Source organism: Oncorhynchus mykiss, chromosome 8 (assembly GCF_013265735.2).
Source record: "Oncorhynchus mykiss isolate Arlee chromosome 8, USDA_OmykA_1.1, whole genome shotgun sequence".
NCBI classification, from domain to species: Eukaryota; Metazoa; Chordata; class Actinopteri; order Salmoniformes; family Salmonidae; genus Oncorhynchus; species Oncorhynchus mykiss.
In genome coordinates, this window is record NC_048572.1 from 45,601,755 (window position 1) to 45,617,477 (window position 15,723).

General features: G+C 42.0%; 1 protein-coding gene across 1 annotated transcript; it reads left to right on the forward strand.

Moving 5' to 3' along the window:
* Positions 1-9,598: 9,598 nt before the first annotated feature.
* rnf182 (ring finger protein 182) lies at positions 9,599-12,539 on the forward strand. The gene has a single exon (XM_021612612.2). It carries the CDS (start codon positions 10,242-10,244, stop codon positions 11,097-11,099), a length of 858 nt encoding a protein of 285 aa, XP_021468287.1. The 5' UTR covers positions 9,599-10,241; the 3' UTR covers positions 11,100-12,539.
* Positions 12,540-15,723: the final 3,184 nt, after the last annotated feature.

A 15,723-nucleotide genomic window follows, 5' to 3' on the forward strand; every position in this document is an offset into this window, starting at 1 on the left:
AAGGTCCAAGGACCGTATATGTTATTTTCAGAGGTAGACTGGATCTGGCAGCCAAAACGGCCAAATACTCCATCTTTACGTGAATCCATTCTTAATTGCGATATGGTTCTAGAAACATAAAGCACTTTACTTTCAAATCACATCAAAATAATTGCAAATGCAAAATGCTAAATATACACTTACTGTACACAGTAGCAGTGCGTGGGTAAAATCAATGGGGAAGACAAAACCAGAAAAAAAGCCAAATTACATATGTATGTGTTATAATAAATGTGTTGTTTGCTCTATAAATCCTGTTAGTACATATGCCTTGCCACTTTGATATGTAGGACTAAGGCAGAGACTAAGGCATAAGAAGACACAGTGGCAGAATAAATTCAACCACGCCTTTATTTCATCACAAAACCAGAGAGCAACCTCTGTCTGGTGATGTCCACAAAGCATACTGCATGTAAAAAGCAGTTACATGACCTACAGCATGGTCAAGCAAGTTCATGTTTTCAACATTTTCGGACTACTAAATAACTATTGATTTAGAAACACAGGGTTAGCACACGTCTCAAAGAAAACAGGAGCTGCCTCCACTATTCCAGCACCATTTCAATTTACCTATGCTTAGTCTAATACAGTGACAACTAAAAGAAACCAAAAACTATTTAGTCCAATCAACATAAGCTAAATATGATTTGGCTGTCCATGGTTCTGATTTGTGTGTGTGTGTGTGTGTGTGTGTGTGTGTGTGTGTGTGTGTGTGTGTGTGTGTGTGTGTGTGTGTGTGTGCAAATAGAAAAAAAACATGCTGACTCACCCTAGAGCAACTCCAATGTCATTCTTCTCTCTTTCATGTTGCTGAAACAGTCTATGACTCAATACATGCTTTTAGTTTTTGTTGTCCTAGGCTACCTGGCTAAAATGCTTGCCCGCTTTCATGAGCAAAGATGATCTAGCTAGCTAGTTAACATTAGCTTACTAGCTACATGTTGAACTTCCATCCTCTCAGGCCAGGGGCACAAATATCTAACTCCATCCATGTCTAATTTAGAAAAGGGACAATTTTAGCTAGCTAGCCACCGGAGGACAACAACACAACAAAATGCAACGATTCACTTATTTTTTCACCAATGACGTTTTGCTTTTGATGTGATGTGATTGGTGTGAAGCCAAATCCAAACTGGCTTCCCTTGACACCATTTTTTGGTGCACCAGGACCATTCACAGTTGAGCTCACTCAGTTATCTCAATGCTGATGGGCTATTATTGTATTATTTTTTATTATTAAGGGAGGCTCACTTGGATGCTTTCTCCGGTGAGATCAATTCACAAGAGTCTGAATCTAAGGAAAATTATTAAACACAGAGACAAAGATAAATTATTTTATATGTTTTTACTTTTTTTCTTAGTCAATTATTTTGGGGAAGCCATCCATGAATACACAGCTTTATCACAGTTGCAGCCGACAGTATTTTTCAGTGACAACATGTTTCTGGAGGCCTTCTTATATTACACACAGGTGTTCGGAGCATGCTAGATACAGTGCCTTGCGAAAGTATTCGGCCCCCTTGAACTTTGCGACCCTTTGCCACATTTCAGGCTTCAAACATAAAGATATAAAACTGTATTTTTTTGTGAAGAATCAACAACAAGTGGGACACAATCATGAAGTGGAACGACATTTATTGGATATTTCAAACTTTTTTAACAAATCAAAAACTGAAAAATTGGGCGTGCAAAATTATTCAGCCCCTTTACTTTCAGTGCAGCAAACTCTCTTCAGAAGTTCAGTGAGGATCTCTGAATGATCCAATGTTGACCTAAATTACTAATGATGATAAATACAATCCACCTGTGTGTAATCAAGTCTCTGTATAAATGCACCTGCACTGTGATAGTCTCAGAGGTCCGTTAAAAGCGCAGAGAGCATCATGAAGAACAAGGAACACACCAGGCAGGTTCGCGATACTGTTGTGAAGAAGTTTAAAGCCGGATTTGGATACAAAAAGATTTCCCAAGCTTTAAACATCCCAAGGAGCACTGTGCAAGCGATAATATTGAAATGGAAGGAGTATCAGACCACTGCAAATCTACCAAGACCTGGCCGTCCCTCTAAACTTTCAGCTCATACAAGGAGAAGACTGATCAGAGATGCAGCCAAGAGGCCCATGATCACTCTGGATGAACTGCAGAGATCTACAGCTGAGGTGGGAGACTCTGTCCATAGGACAACAATCAGTCGTATATTGCACAAATTTGGCCTTTATGGAAGAGTGGCAAGAAGAAAGCCATTTCTTAAAGATATCCATAAAAAGTGTCATTTAAAGTTTGCCACAAGCCACCTGGGAGACACACCAAACATGTGGAAGAAGGTGCTCTGGTCAGATGAAACCAAAATTGAACTTTTTGTCAACAATGCAAAACGTTATGTTTGGCGTAAAAGCAACACAGCTGAACACACCATCCCCACTGTCAAACATGGTGGTGGCAGCATCATGGTTTGGGCCTGCTTTTCTTCAGCAGGGACAGGGAAGATGGTTAAAATTGATGGGAAGATGGATGGAGCCAAATACAGGACCATTCTGGAAGAAAACCTGATGGAGTCTGCAAAAGACCTGAGACTGGGACGGAGATTTGTCTTCCAACAAGACAATGATCCAAAACATAAAGCAAAATCTACAATGGAATGGTTCAAAAATAAACATATCCAGGTGTTAGAATGGCCAAGTCAAAGTCCAGACCTGAATCCAATCGAGAATCTGTGGAAAGAACTGAAAACTGCTGTTCACAAATGCTCTCCATCCAACCTCACTGAGCTCGAGCTGTTTTGCAAGGAGGAATGGGAAAAAATTTCAGTCTCTCGATGTGCAAAACTGATAGAGACATACCCCAAGCGACTTACAGCTGTAATCGCAGCAAAAGGTGGCGCTACAAAGTATTAACTTAAGGGGGCTGAATAATTTTGTACGCCCAATTTTTCAGTTTTTGATTTGTTAAAAAAGTTTGAAATATCCAATAAATGTCGTTCCACTTCATGATTGTGTCCCACTTGTTGTTGATTCTTCACAAAAAAATACAGTTTTATATCTTTATGTTTGAAGCCTGAAATGTGGCAAAAGGTCGCAAAGTTCAAGGGGGCCGAATACTTTCGCAAGGCACTGTACTTTTTAACTCCTCTCAAGTGTGTCTTGATGGAAACCCACAACAAGTCAGCTACTTGATTGATGAAGGCATGTCATCCAGCAAAGGCAACAGCGCAGTCATCAACTAAATGCACAATTTCTTCACCAAATACGGAGCTGGGGAAACACGTGTGGACCTGAATTGTGATAACTGCAGCGGCCAAAACAAGGCCCTTTTCTCAAAAGTGAGTTTACAAGCATATCAACTTTCAACTCTCTACACACTCTCATATTGCAGAGTATGATATACAATTTTGTAGCTCTGAGTCTCTACTTTTATCCAATGTAAAAAACACAATTTCAGATTTTGCTACATAAGACCTATTTGAGCTGGTTGGTCACAAGTAGCAAAATGCACAAGAAAAAATCTATAACGGCTTGCGGCTAGTTCAGAGTCACTCGCCCCAACAATGCGTATGTGCTAGAGGTGAGCGAAAGCTTGGGAGAGAGGGAGGAGTGTGGTGGGGGTACCTGTACCAGACAGGGGGAGACAGACCAGGGCAGATGGTGAACAGATCGCCAGGTGGAATCCAAGCAGCAGTGCAGCAGGCAATGGGAGTAGGTGTCACACCCACTTGGGAGAAGCTTCTATTTCTGGAGGGCAGATTTCTTGTATGAAATGCCAGTGGATGATCTTTGAACAGCGAGAGAGGGCTTCAAAGGCCTCTGGATTTGTTTGGGGTAGGCTGTGAGAGACTCTTGCCAAGTCTTCGACACCTCTCACTTCACACCTCCGTACTAATTGATGTTGTATCTGGTCTGTCTCAGTTCCAGGTTGGACGATGTCCTCAGGTCTCTGCTATTTGCTTGCCAGAGCACCCTCTGTATAGCTTGTGGATAATCCTACAAAATGTTGCCAGAAGAAATGGCAGCGGTTTTACGGGCGCCCAACCAATGGTGCTATTATGTGGTTTTTTTCGCGTTTTTTAAAAACTTATTTTGTACATAATATTTCTGCAACCATATCTTACGGCAAAACAAAGCATCTGAATATCAGGACAGCGATCACTCACCTTGGATTAGACAATGTTTGGACATTCTCCAAACACCCGACAGGGACGACATCCCCGTTATTTGCAAGAGGAAGCGATGCAGGTACAAAGAGCCGGATGCCTGATCAGAACCCGGAAAAGGTTAAGATTCAATACTACTTCCCAACGTGCAATCATTGGACAAAAAACTAGACGAGGTACAATCACGAATATCCTACCAACAGGACATCAAAAACTGTAATATCCAATGTTTCACGGAATCGTGGCTGAATGACAACATGGATATTCAGCTAGCGGAATACATGCTGCTCCGGCAAGATAGAACAGCACACTCCAGTAAGACAAGGGGGGACGGTCTGTGCATATTTGTAAACAACAGCTGGTGCGTGAAATCTAAGGAGGTCTCTCGATTTTGCTCGCCTGAAGTAGAGTATATTGTGATAAATTGCAGGCCACAGTACTTGCCTAGAGAGTTTTCCGCTGTACTTTTCCTGGCTGTTTATTTACCACCACAGACAGATGCTGACACTAAGATCGCACTCAGTCAGCTGTATAAGGAAATAAGCAAACAGGAAACCACTCACCCAGAGGCGGTGCTCCTAGTGGCCGGAGATTTTAATGCAGGGAAACTTAAATCAATTCTACCAAATTTCCATCAACATGTTAAATGTGCAACCAGAGGGAAACAAATTATACATCACCTGTACTCCACACACAGAGATGCGTACAAAGTTCTCCCTCGCCCTCCATGTGGTCAATCCGACCACAACTCTATCCTCCTGAATCCCGCTTACAAGCAAAAATTAAAGCAGGAAACACCAGTGACTCGGTCTATAAAATGATTGTGATTTATTTCAGCTTTCATCACATTCCCAGTGGTTCAGAAGTTTACATACACTCAATTAGTATTTGGTAGCATTGCCTTCAAATTGTTTAACTGGGTCAAACGTTTCGGGTAGCCTTCCACAAGCTTCCCACAATAAGTTGGGTGAATTTTGGCCCATTCCTCCTGACAGAGCTGGTGTAACTGAGTCAGGTTTGTAGGCCTCTTTACTCGCACACGCTTTTTCAGTTCTGCCCATACATTTTCTATAGGATTGAGGACAGGGCTTTGTGATGGCCACTCCAATACCTTGACTTTGTTGTCCTTAAACCATTTTGCCACAACTTTGGAAGTATGCTTGGGGTCATTGTCCATTTGGAAGACCCATTTGTGACCAAACTTTAACTTCCTGACTGATGTCTTTAGATGTTGCTTCAATATATCCACATAATTTTTAATCCTCATGATGTGCACCAGTCCCTCCTGCAGCAAAGCACCCCCACAACATGATGCTGCTACCCCCATGCTTCACGGTTGGGATGATGTTCTTCGGCTTGCAAGCCTCCCCTTTTTTCTTCCAAACATAACGATGGTCATTACGGCTAAACCGTTCTATTTTTGTTTCATCAGACCAGAGGACATTTCGCCAAAAAGTCTTTGTCCCCATGTGCAGTTGCAAACCATAGTCTGGCTTTTTTATAGTGGTTTTGGAGCAGTGGCTTCTTCCTTGCTGAGTGGCCTTTCAGGTTATGTCGATATCGTTTTACTGTGGATATAGATAATTTTGTTCCTGTTTCCTCCAGCATCTTCACAAGGTCCTTTGCTGTTGTTCTGGGATTGATTTGCACTTTTCGCACCAAAGTACGCTCATCTCTAGAAGACAGAATGCGTCCCCTTCCTGAGCGGTATGACGGCTGCGTGGTCCCATGGTGTTTATACTTGCGTACTATTGTTTGTACAATAGTGGTACCTTCAGGCGTTTGGAAATTGCTCCCAAGGATGAACCAGACTTGTGGAGGTCTACAACTTTCTTCTCTGAGGTCTTGGCTGATTTCTTTTGATTTTCCCATGATGTCAAGCAAAGAGGCACTGAGTTTGAAGGTAGGCCTTGAAATACATCCACAGGTACACTTCCAATTGACTCAAATGATATCAATTAGCCTATCAGAAGCTTCTAAAGCCATGAATTTATTTTCTGGAATTTTCCAAGCTCTTTAAAGGTACAGTCAACTTAGTGCATGTAAACTTCTGACCCACTGGAATTGTGATACAGTGAATTATCAGTGAAATAATCTGTCTGTAAACAATTGTTGGAAAAATTACTTGTGTCATGCACAAAGTAGATGTCCTAACCGACTTGCTAAAACTTTTTTTTTTCAACAAGAAATTTGTGGAGTGGTTGTGTATGTGTATATAAACTATTGGAGCCAACACAAAGCCCATGTCCTCAATCTGATAGTAAATTTGTGGGCAGAATTGAAAAAGCGTGTACGAGCACAGAGGCTTACAAACATGATACAGTTACACCAGCTCTGTCAGGAGGAATGGGCCAAATTTCACCCAATTTATGTGGGAAGCTTGTGGAAGGCTACCCGAAATGTTTGACCCAAGTTAAACAATTTAAAGGTAATGCTACCAAATACTAATTGAGTGTATATACACAGTGATGAAAGAAATAAAAGCTGAAATAAATCATTCTCTCTACTATTATTCTGACATTTCACATTCTTAAAATAAAGTGGTGATCCTAACTGACCCAAGACAGGGAATTTTTACTAGGATTAAATGTCAGGAATTGTGAAAAACTGAGTTTAAATGTATTTCACAAAGGTGTATGTAATCTGACTTCAACTGTATATATATATTTATATAGCCTTGTTATTTTCTTGTTACTTTTTATAATTTTCTGTACTTTAGTTTATTTAGTAAATATTTTCTTAACTCTTTTTCTTGAACTGCATTGTTGGTTAAGGGCTTGTAAGTAAGCATTTCATGGTAACCTTTTTTTTGACAGGGAGTAAATGCTGAGACAAAGGTCTCTTTTCCAGATGAGCCCTGTATAGCACCACAATACAAAATCAAAATACAACAAACATATTCAAATACACATTCATATACACATTAAAATACACATTGTGCACAACAAGACACAAAAAGCTAAACACAATCATAAAAACCAGACAATTCTCCAGTAAAAACGTCCCCCGACAACCGTCTGAAATCGCTTAGAGGCACCAATTCCTCAAATTTTAAGGTGTATTGTAGATCATTCCACTGTTAAAGGTGCAAGGACATTACAGGCTGATTTACAGGTTTGATAACTTTTCATTTAAAATCTTAACAGTGTACTCAGCAAGTCGGGAGTTTGCGGAGCAGGATTTACTTGACGTGATGTGATCTACTTGACTTCAAAGAGGTCCAGCCAATCTTTTGGTAAATAATACAGTGATAAGTAATAAAACTAAGGGAGGTATGAAAAACGGCATTCAAGGGGTTAAGAGTAGAGACAGCTGCACTTTGACAAATAGTATCACCATATTCAAGAACAGGTAGAAAGGTTGACTGCACAATTTGCTCCCTGCTGACTAGAGAGAGACAAGATATGTTTTCTTAAAAAGTAAAAGCTCAGTCATGTTTTAAGAACAATAAATCATTGTCAATCCAAATACCTAGGCATTTTTATGCAAGAACCATCCAATAAGTTAAGATGTAATCCATCTTAGACAATCTTACGAGAACTTGGAAACAACATTTATTATACCCGTATTAAGTATGAGTTTTAAATCAGTAAGGACTTCCTGTACAACTGCAAAATTGGAATGTAGTCTTGTCACAGCCAAGCGGTGGGGGCAATTGTGTGCATAATAGTATCATCCGCATATAGATGAAATGTAAAAATTGAAACAGATTGACCAATAGCATTTATATTGTCACGCTCTGATCTGTTTCACCTGTCCTCGTGCTTGTCTCCACCCCCTCCAGGTGTCACCCATCTTCCCCATTATCCCCTGGGTACTTATACCTGTGTTCTTTGTCTATTGCCAGTTTGTTTTGTGTTCAAGTCAACCAGCATCTTGTCTCAGCTCCTGCTTTCCCCAGTCTCACTTTTTCTCTTCCTCATGGTTTTGACCCTTGCCTGTCCTGACTCTGAGCCTGCCTGGTGTCCTGTGCCTTTGACTCTACTCTGGATTACTGACCTCTGCCTGACCTGACCCTGGCCTGCCTGATGTCCTATACCTTGGCCCCACTACTCTGGATTATCAACCCCTGCCTGCCTTGACCTGTCATTTGCCTGCCTGTGTTGTTGCAATAAACATTGTTACTTCAACAGTCTGCACATGGGTCTTTCTTGAAATCTGATATTTATAAATATTGAAAAGAACATGTCCGAGTATCGACCCCTGCAGAACACCTTTATGTACTTCAATAAATGCGGACTTAACCCCATCAATCACTATGGCCTGAGTTCTGTCACTAAGATAATCATGAAACCATGAACAGGCGCCAGAGCTCACGCCTATCGAGGACAACTAATTCAAAAGAAAATATTAGTATTTTTTTCACCTTTATTTAACCAGGTAGGCCAGTTGAGAACAAGTTCTCATTTACAACTGCGACCTGGCCAAGATAAAGCAAAGCAGTGCGACAAAAACAACACAGAGTTACACATGGGATAAACAAACATACAGTCAATAACAATAGAAAGTCTGTATACAGTGGGTGCAAATGAAGTACGGAGGTAAGGCAATAAATAGGCCATAGTGGCGAAGTAATTACAATATAGCAATTGACACTGGAGTGATAGATGTGCAGATGAAGATGTGCAAGTAGAAATACTGGTGTGCAAAAGAGCAGAAATAAACAAAAAAAACAAATATGGGGATGAGGTAGGTAGTTGGTTGGATGGGCTATTTACAATAGTACTATAGTAATAGTACTATTCCCAGGTCTAAACCCTTATGTGTTTACATTCAAAATACATTTCTCAGATAAAAATGTTGTACATTTACCAAGGATTCAAAGATCTGAGCAAGACAAAAATGCCTTGAATGGGGGCAATACTTACTAAGATCACTACTATCCCCTCCCTTATGGAGCGGCAGCACAAGAGCTGATTTCTGTACTTTTGGAATATTTCCTGATAACAATGTTAGATAAAAAAAATGTGGGTTCTTGAGCCAACAATGCTAGCACACTTAAGCAGACCAGGATCCAATTGGTTTGCCCCTGTAGATTTCTTGTTGTCTACTGCTAGAAAAGCATCCATTACTTATTTTTTTGTAAATAACCGAAAATAACATATTTGACTGTCTTTTCTCTTATCATTCAGCAAGTTTCCCCTTTCAGCATCCAGACCAACATCATTGTTATTAGGCTTAGAAGTTCTTTCAAAGAGAGCACAAGAGCACAGTTTACTGCCAAATCACTATCCCCAACAATGACATGCTCCATTTTCCCTCCCAATCACAGAAGTCTTTACTGGCCCATAAATCTTCACCTCCTCCATGTTATCTTCACTTCAAGAAAAATGATCATCAACATTGAGTTGATCAGTACATCCTGTCATCTCCTTCAGACCGAAAACTCTTTGGAAGATTCTTCATGACACACACAGACACACACAGAGACCATTAACAGACACAGTACCAGAAAACGAAAGAGAACCCACCACTAATTGGACTGAATTTAAACTGGCAACAAAAGGCTGGGCTCGAAAATTCCAGTCCTGGTTTGTACAGGCCCTGCTTTGTTGTTCATTGCCCCTGTTTTTTCTGTTCTAATGCTGTGTTAACACAAATCTTTTTTTTCAATGATGGCCTCTCCCCTCCATCTCTCTCTCGCTCTCTTTCTCTCTCTCTGTGGTGCATGAAAGGCTTTTGGCCCCGCATGACGAGTAGTTAGGCCTACCCCAAACTGAGCCGAGGCGCGTACCCCGGAGGCTAGAACGCGCTAGGCTTCCCATACACACACCCACACCCACACCCACACATACACACACCACAGGAGCTGCACAGACAACCAGGATGACCCTGAAACCTCCTCCGGAGCGGAGCGTTGCTACTGTCGTCGCCATCAGAAGGCTGCTGCTGCCTCTCGTCATGTCTTCCAACGCTGAATTTCCCCAAAAGCTTTGGACTGTCATCTTCTTCCGTTGATCCTGTGGGGAGCTGAGACAGACAGAAAGAAAGAAAGAAAGAAAGAAAGAAAAAAAGAAAGAAAGAAAGAAAGAAAGAGAGAGAGAGAGAGAGAGAGATGATGGGGAAGTTACGGAATATGGAGGAAGGGGGGATAGTGGAGGGCTTCAGCACGGAGGAGCTGGAGTGCATGATCTGTTACTGCCCATATAGCCTGGGCAGCCGGCGCCCTAAGGTTCTCGAGTGCTGTCACCGCCTGTGTGCCAAGTGCCTGGCCAAGATCTTAGACTTGGGCGAGTCGCCACCCAATGCTGTGGTGTGCCCGTTTTGCCGGTTCGTCACTAGTTTCCCGGGCGAGGCGGCGGGCAACCTGCCAGATGACTGCAACTTGGTGGCCGCGCTGACCCTCCAGACCCGGAACCAGAGGAACTTGCACTACCCCAATGAAGGCCCCACCGAGCTACTGCTCAGCCCCAGGCACCTAAGCTCACTCATGGGCAACCCTCCCAGCGGCTCCCCATCCTCCTCCACTACCACTACCACCACCCACACCTACTCCTCCATCCGCGGCTCACCCAACTACATGGTCATCACCATCATGGAACCGCCTCCATCCCCTCAGGACCACCACCCCTACCAACTTCACTCCCACCCCCCTGGAGTGGGCACCATCCAGGGTAGGGATTACCACTCCTCCAGTCTGGACTCCATGGCCTCCATCACCCAGAGGTGGGCGGTGTGGAACTGCGCCGCCCGGGCGCTGGTGTGGGTGTTGGGGCTCCTCTACTTCAGCTCCTTGCCCATGGGGGTCTACCTGCTCATCATGCAGAAGACCACCCTGGGGGTCCTTCTGGTAAGCCTGGTCCCGGCAAGCCTCGTCATGATCATGGTCTACGGCTTCTGCCAGTGCCTCTGTCACGAGTTCTGGGACCTTATGCCCCATAGCAGCCAAAGAACGATCATCCGAGGAGGTTAAGAACTGGTTGCAGAAATTTTACATTTTTCCGAAGGAGATCGTTACTACTGACAATGGAAATTGGCATCCTGGATACCATAGAATATTTCTTTTTTTAAATGTTATTTTAATTTTTACTCAGGCTCAAATTACTTGGTGGATTGTATATGGGAAGAGAGCAGGTACAAGAGATGTACAGTTTAGATCAATGTTAAGTTTGGGCATTTTCAGTTCTAGTCATTCATTTAGATTATGTCATTTGTGTACTGTGTAAACAAAACGGTCCACCAAATATCCAACTATACTTAAATAAGAAGTCGCAGTAAGTATCGGGTATGCTTTCGCAACCAGAAAAATTATGAAGCATTCTTTTTTCATTTTGAGGTATTAACAATATAACTATCTGGCCATAATTGGCACAGTAGAAATGTATACATTTTGTATTGAAAGCACTTAGAGGGAGGAACAATGGTCTAATGCTAAGCTTTGGCAAGTCAGTGTAAATAATAATTTGTTATAAAGGACGTGAATAATGTGGAGGACACCAAGAATATGAGTTAGTCATAATATAACCGCCACCATAAATGTATCATCATACTATCATCATCATTCTGGAGTATGTGACAATAAAACATGATAAAAAATGTTTTAATGAAAATTGTTTCTCAAATGTGAAGTTAATTTGACTTGCATATCACCTTCAGAATGTTTACGGGATAATCCACAATCCACACAGGAGAGTAAATGGATGCTTCTCATTCAGAATTGGGTGCAGAAATGCAAATGACAAATTGACCACGGCAGTCAAGGGTTGTGATCATTACAGCATGCAACAGATTTTTTTTTAAATTGAACACAACAGGTCTTATTCATTAGGGCACACCAGGAGCAAAAATGTTTTGCAACAGGAACACAAAAACAAGTGTTCATTATTGGACAAGTCCAGAAAGTTCCTTCTTGTTTCAGTCAGTTTTCTTCCAGTTGGGGCCTAATGAACACAGCCCAGGTGTTATGAATAACCCCTTTGTTTTAATAATAATAATCAATATCTTAATGAGTTGTTTGCAAATATCTAAGGACAAGTGCAAAATGGAGATGTGGATTAGCTATGCTATTAACAAAACTAGGTTCACATAGATATCTTTTTTCGAATGATTTTGTAACAGGAAATACTATCTATGCCCAGCAATAAATGTTACTGATGTTGTTGCATTTTCTCAAATAGCATAACAAATGTAATGCTTTATACGCATTACATTGCCAGGCTTTCTTCTTTTGTAGTCCTAACATACAGTTGGGGGAATTCAAAAGTTAACCTGTATGGGAGTGGGGTAAATTGAGACGTTTACGTTTACATTCAGCATAATTCCTTCAAGGGAAGTATAGTATTCTTTCTAACAAAGATATCTACATAAATTGAACAAAAATATGAACGCAACATGTAAAGTTTTGGTCCCTTGTTTCATGAGCTAAAATAAAAGATTATAGAAATCACAAAAAGCTTATTTCTCTCTAATTTTGCCACAACTTGGTTTACATCCCTGTTATTGAGCATTTCCCCTTTGCCAAGATAATCCATCCACCTAACAGATGTGGCATATCAAGAAGCTGATTAAACAGCATGATCATTACACAGGTGCATCTTGTGCTGGGGACACTAAAAAGCCACTCTAAATTGTGCCATTTTGTCCACAACACATTGCCACAGATGTCTTAAGTGTTGAGGGATCGTACAAATCAAATCAAATGTATTTATATAACCCTTCTTATATCTGCTGATATATCAAAGTGCTGTACAGAAACCCAGCCTAAAACCCCAAACAGCAAGCAATGCAGGTGTAGAAGCACCTGACAACTGACGATTGACATGCTTACTGCAGGGATGTCCACCAGAGCTGTTGCCAGAGAATTTTATGTTCATTTCCCTACCATAAGCTGCCTCCAACGTCGTTTTAGAGAATTTGGCAGTACATCCAACCGGCCTCACAATCACAGACCACATGTAACCACGCCAGCCCAGCACTTCTTCTTGGGGGTGGGGAATGGAATTCATTTTATTTTTTATTTTTTTATTCCGTGGGGGGGCTGTGGGAGGGGTCGTGAATGGTTGAGGAACAGCTATTGGGGAACTGTGGGGGGATCTTGGAGGGTTCGGGTTTCACAAGATTGTGATCATGAAAACGGGAACTATTACATATATTTTATATCACTATCATGCACATGCACCCTCACACATAAGGATGGCTCTGTTGCGGAAAGACTGATACATGTTTTATAGTGTCTTGATGCTGTAGTGTTTGTCCTTCATGCTCTAATACTTTAATGTTACCCCTTCCCTGTGTTTTTTGTAATAAATAATAAAACATGTAAAAGATTGTGTGCAACTTTTGATATGGGGCTATGCATTATCATGCTGAAACATGAGGTGATGGCGCCGGATGAAAAGCACGATAATGGGCATCAGGATCTCACCATGGTATCTCTGTTCATTCAAATTGCCATCGATAAAATGCAACTGTGTAGTCCGTAGTTTCTGCCTGCCCATACCATAACCCCACCATCACCATGGGGCACTCTGTTCACAACGTTGACAACAGCAAACCGCTCGCCCACACGACGCCATACACACTGTCTGCCATCTGCCCGGTAAGGTTGAAACTATTTAATCCGTGAAGAGAATTCTCTAAAATGATGTTGGAGGCGGGTATGGTAAAGAAATTAACATTAAATTCTCTGTCAACAGCTCTGGTGGATATTCCTGCTGTCAGCATGCCAAATGCACACTGTCTGGTGGATGGATTATCTTGCCAAGGAGAAATGCTCACTAACAGGGATGTAAACAAATTTATGCAATTTGTTTTAGAAATATTATTTGTGTGCGTATGGAAAGTTTCTGGGCTCTTTTATTTCAGCTCATGAAACATGGGACCAACACTTTACAAGTTGCGTAAATATTTTTGTTCAGTGTACATTTGAAAGTTATCTAAACACTTAGGTTAGAAAATCTACATCTTCTCATATTTCGTCTCAGGAAAGCTCATCTGCATGCTCGTCACCCTCACCCAGGTTCTTGACCTGACTGCAGTTTCTCATCGTAACCAGCTTCAGCGGGCAAGTGCTCACCTTCGATGGCCATTGGCACACTGGAGAAGTGTGCTCTTCACAGATGAATCCTGGTTTCAACTGTACCGGGCAGATGTCAGACAGCGTTTTGTGGGCAAGCAGTCAGCTGATGTCAACGTTGTGAACAGAGTGCCCCATGGTAGCGGTGGGGTTATGGTATGGGCAGGCCGAAACTACGGACAATGCATACTCAGACCTGTCACCCATTGAGCATGTTTGGGATGCTCTGGATCACCGTGCACGACAGCGTGTTCCAATTCCTGCCAATATCCAGCAACTAAGCATAGCCATTGAAGAGGAATGGGATAACATTCCACAGACCACAATCAACAGCCTGAACAACTCTATGTGAAGGAGACGTGTCGTGCTGCATGAATCAAATGCTGGTCACACCAGATACTGACTGGTTTTCTAATCCACGTCCATACCTATGTAAACATGTTTTATTTGTGACCAACAGATGCATATCTGTATTCCAAGTCATGTTAAATATATAGATATGGGCCTAATTAATGTATTGTAACTGACAGATTTCCTTATATGAATTGTGACTCATTGAAATCTTGTTGCATGTTGTGTTCATATTTTTGTTCAGTGTAGTAACAGGTCTAAGTACAATAAACATTTTTTTACATAATACCGCAGAAGCATTGTTCTGCTAATATAACAATGTGCCTTTCATCTCCAGTTGATACAGATACTCTGCCTATCGACATTTTGTCTGGTGGTAATGGGGTTACTTGGGCAAACATGTCAGAGTGGTCATTCCTTCCTATCAGGTTTCAGGTAAGACCCAAGTGCAGACTGTGTAGAAGTAACAATATTTATTGTAACAACAGGGGCAGGAAAACGACAGGTCAAGGCAGGCAGGGGTTGATAATCCAGAGTAGTGGGGCCAAGGTACAGTATGGCAGGCAGGCCCAGGGTCAGGTCAGGCAAAGAGGTCAGTAATCCAGAGTAGGTGCAAAGGTACAGGACGACAGGCAGGCTCAAGGGCAGGCAGAGTGGTCAGGCAGGCGGGCTCGGCGTCAGGACAGGCAAGGGTCAAAACCAGGAGGGAGAGAAAAGAGAGACTGGAAAAAGCAGGCACTAAGACACAAACCACTGGTAGGCTTGAACAAACAAGATAAACTGGCACAGACAGAAAACACAGGTATAAATACCCAGGGGATAATGGGGAAGATGGGCGACACCTGGAGGGGGGTGGAGACAAGCACAGGTGAAACAGATCAGGGCGTGACACGTCCAGCGTGATGTTCCGTATACAACAGGAGTTCCCTGCTCCAACCTGATGGCTGCATTCACCTTTCTATTTCACTTTAAATATCATGGTATGTGAAGTGAAACTGAATGATAAACACAGCAATCAGGCTAACCTACTAGTTTATCAAACTGGCAAACTGTTTTGTACAACTTAAAGCATGGTGCTGGCAACGCCAGGGGTGTGGATTCGATTCCTGCAGGGGACCAGTATGAAATAAAGTACGAAAGGTTGTCCTGTTATCAACTGATTTCAGCCAGT

Bases quoted from the DNA above. Each gene is read 5' to 3' on its own strand.
- rnf182 (XM_021612612.2), top strand. From the start codon at position 10,242: ATGATGGGGAAGTTACGGAATATGGAGGAAGGGGGGATAGTGGAGGGC.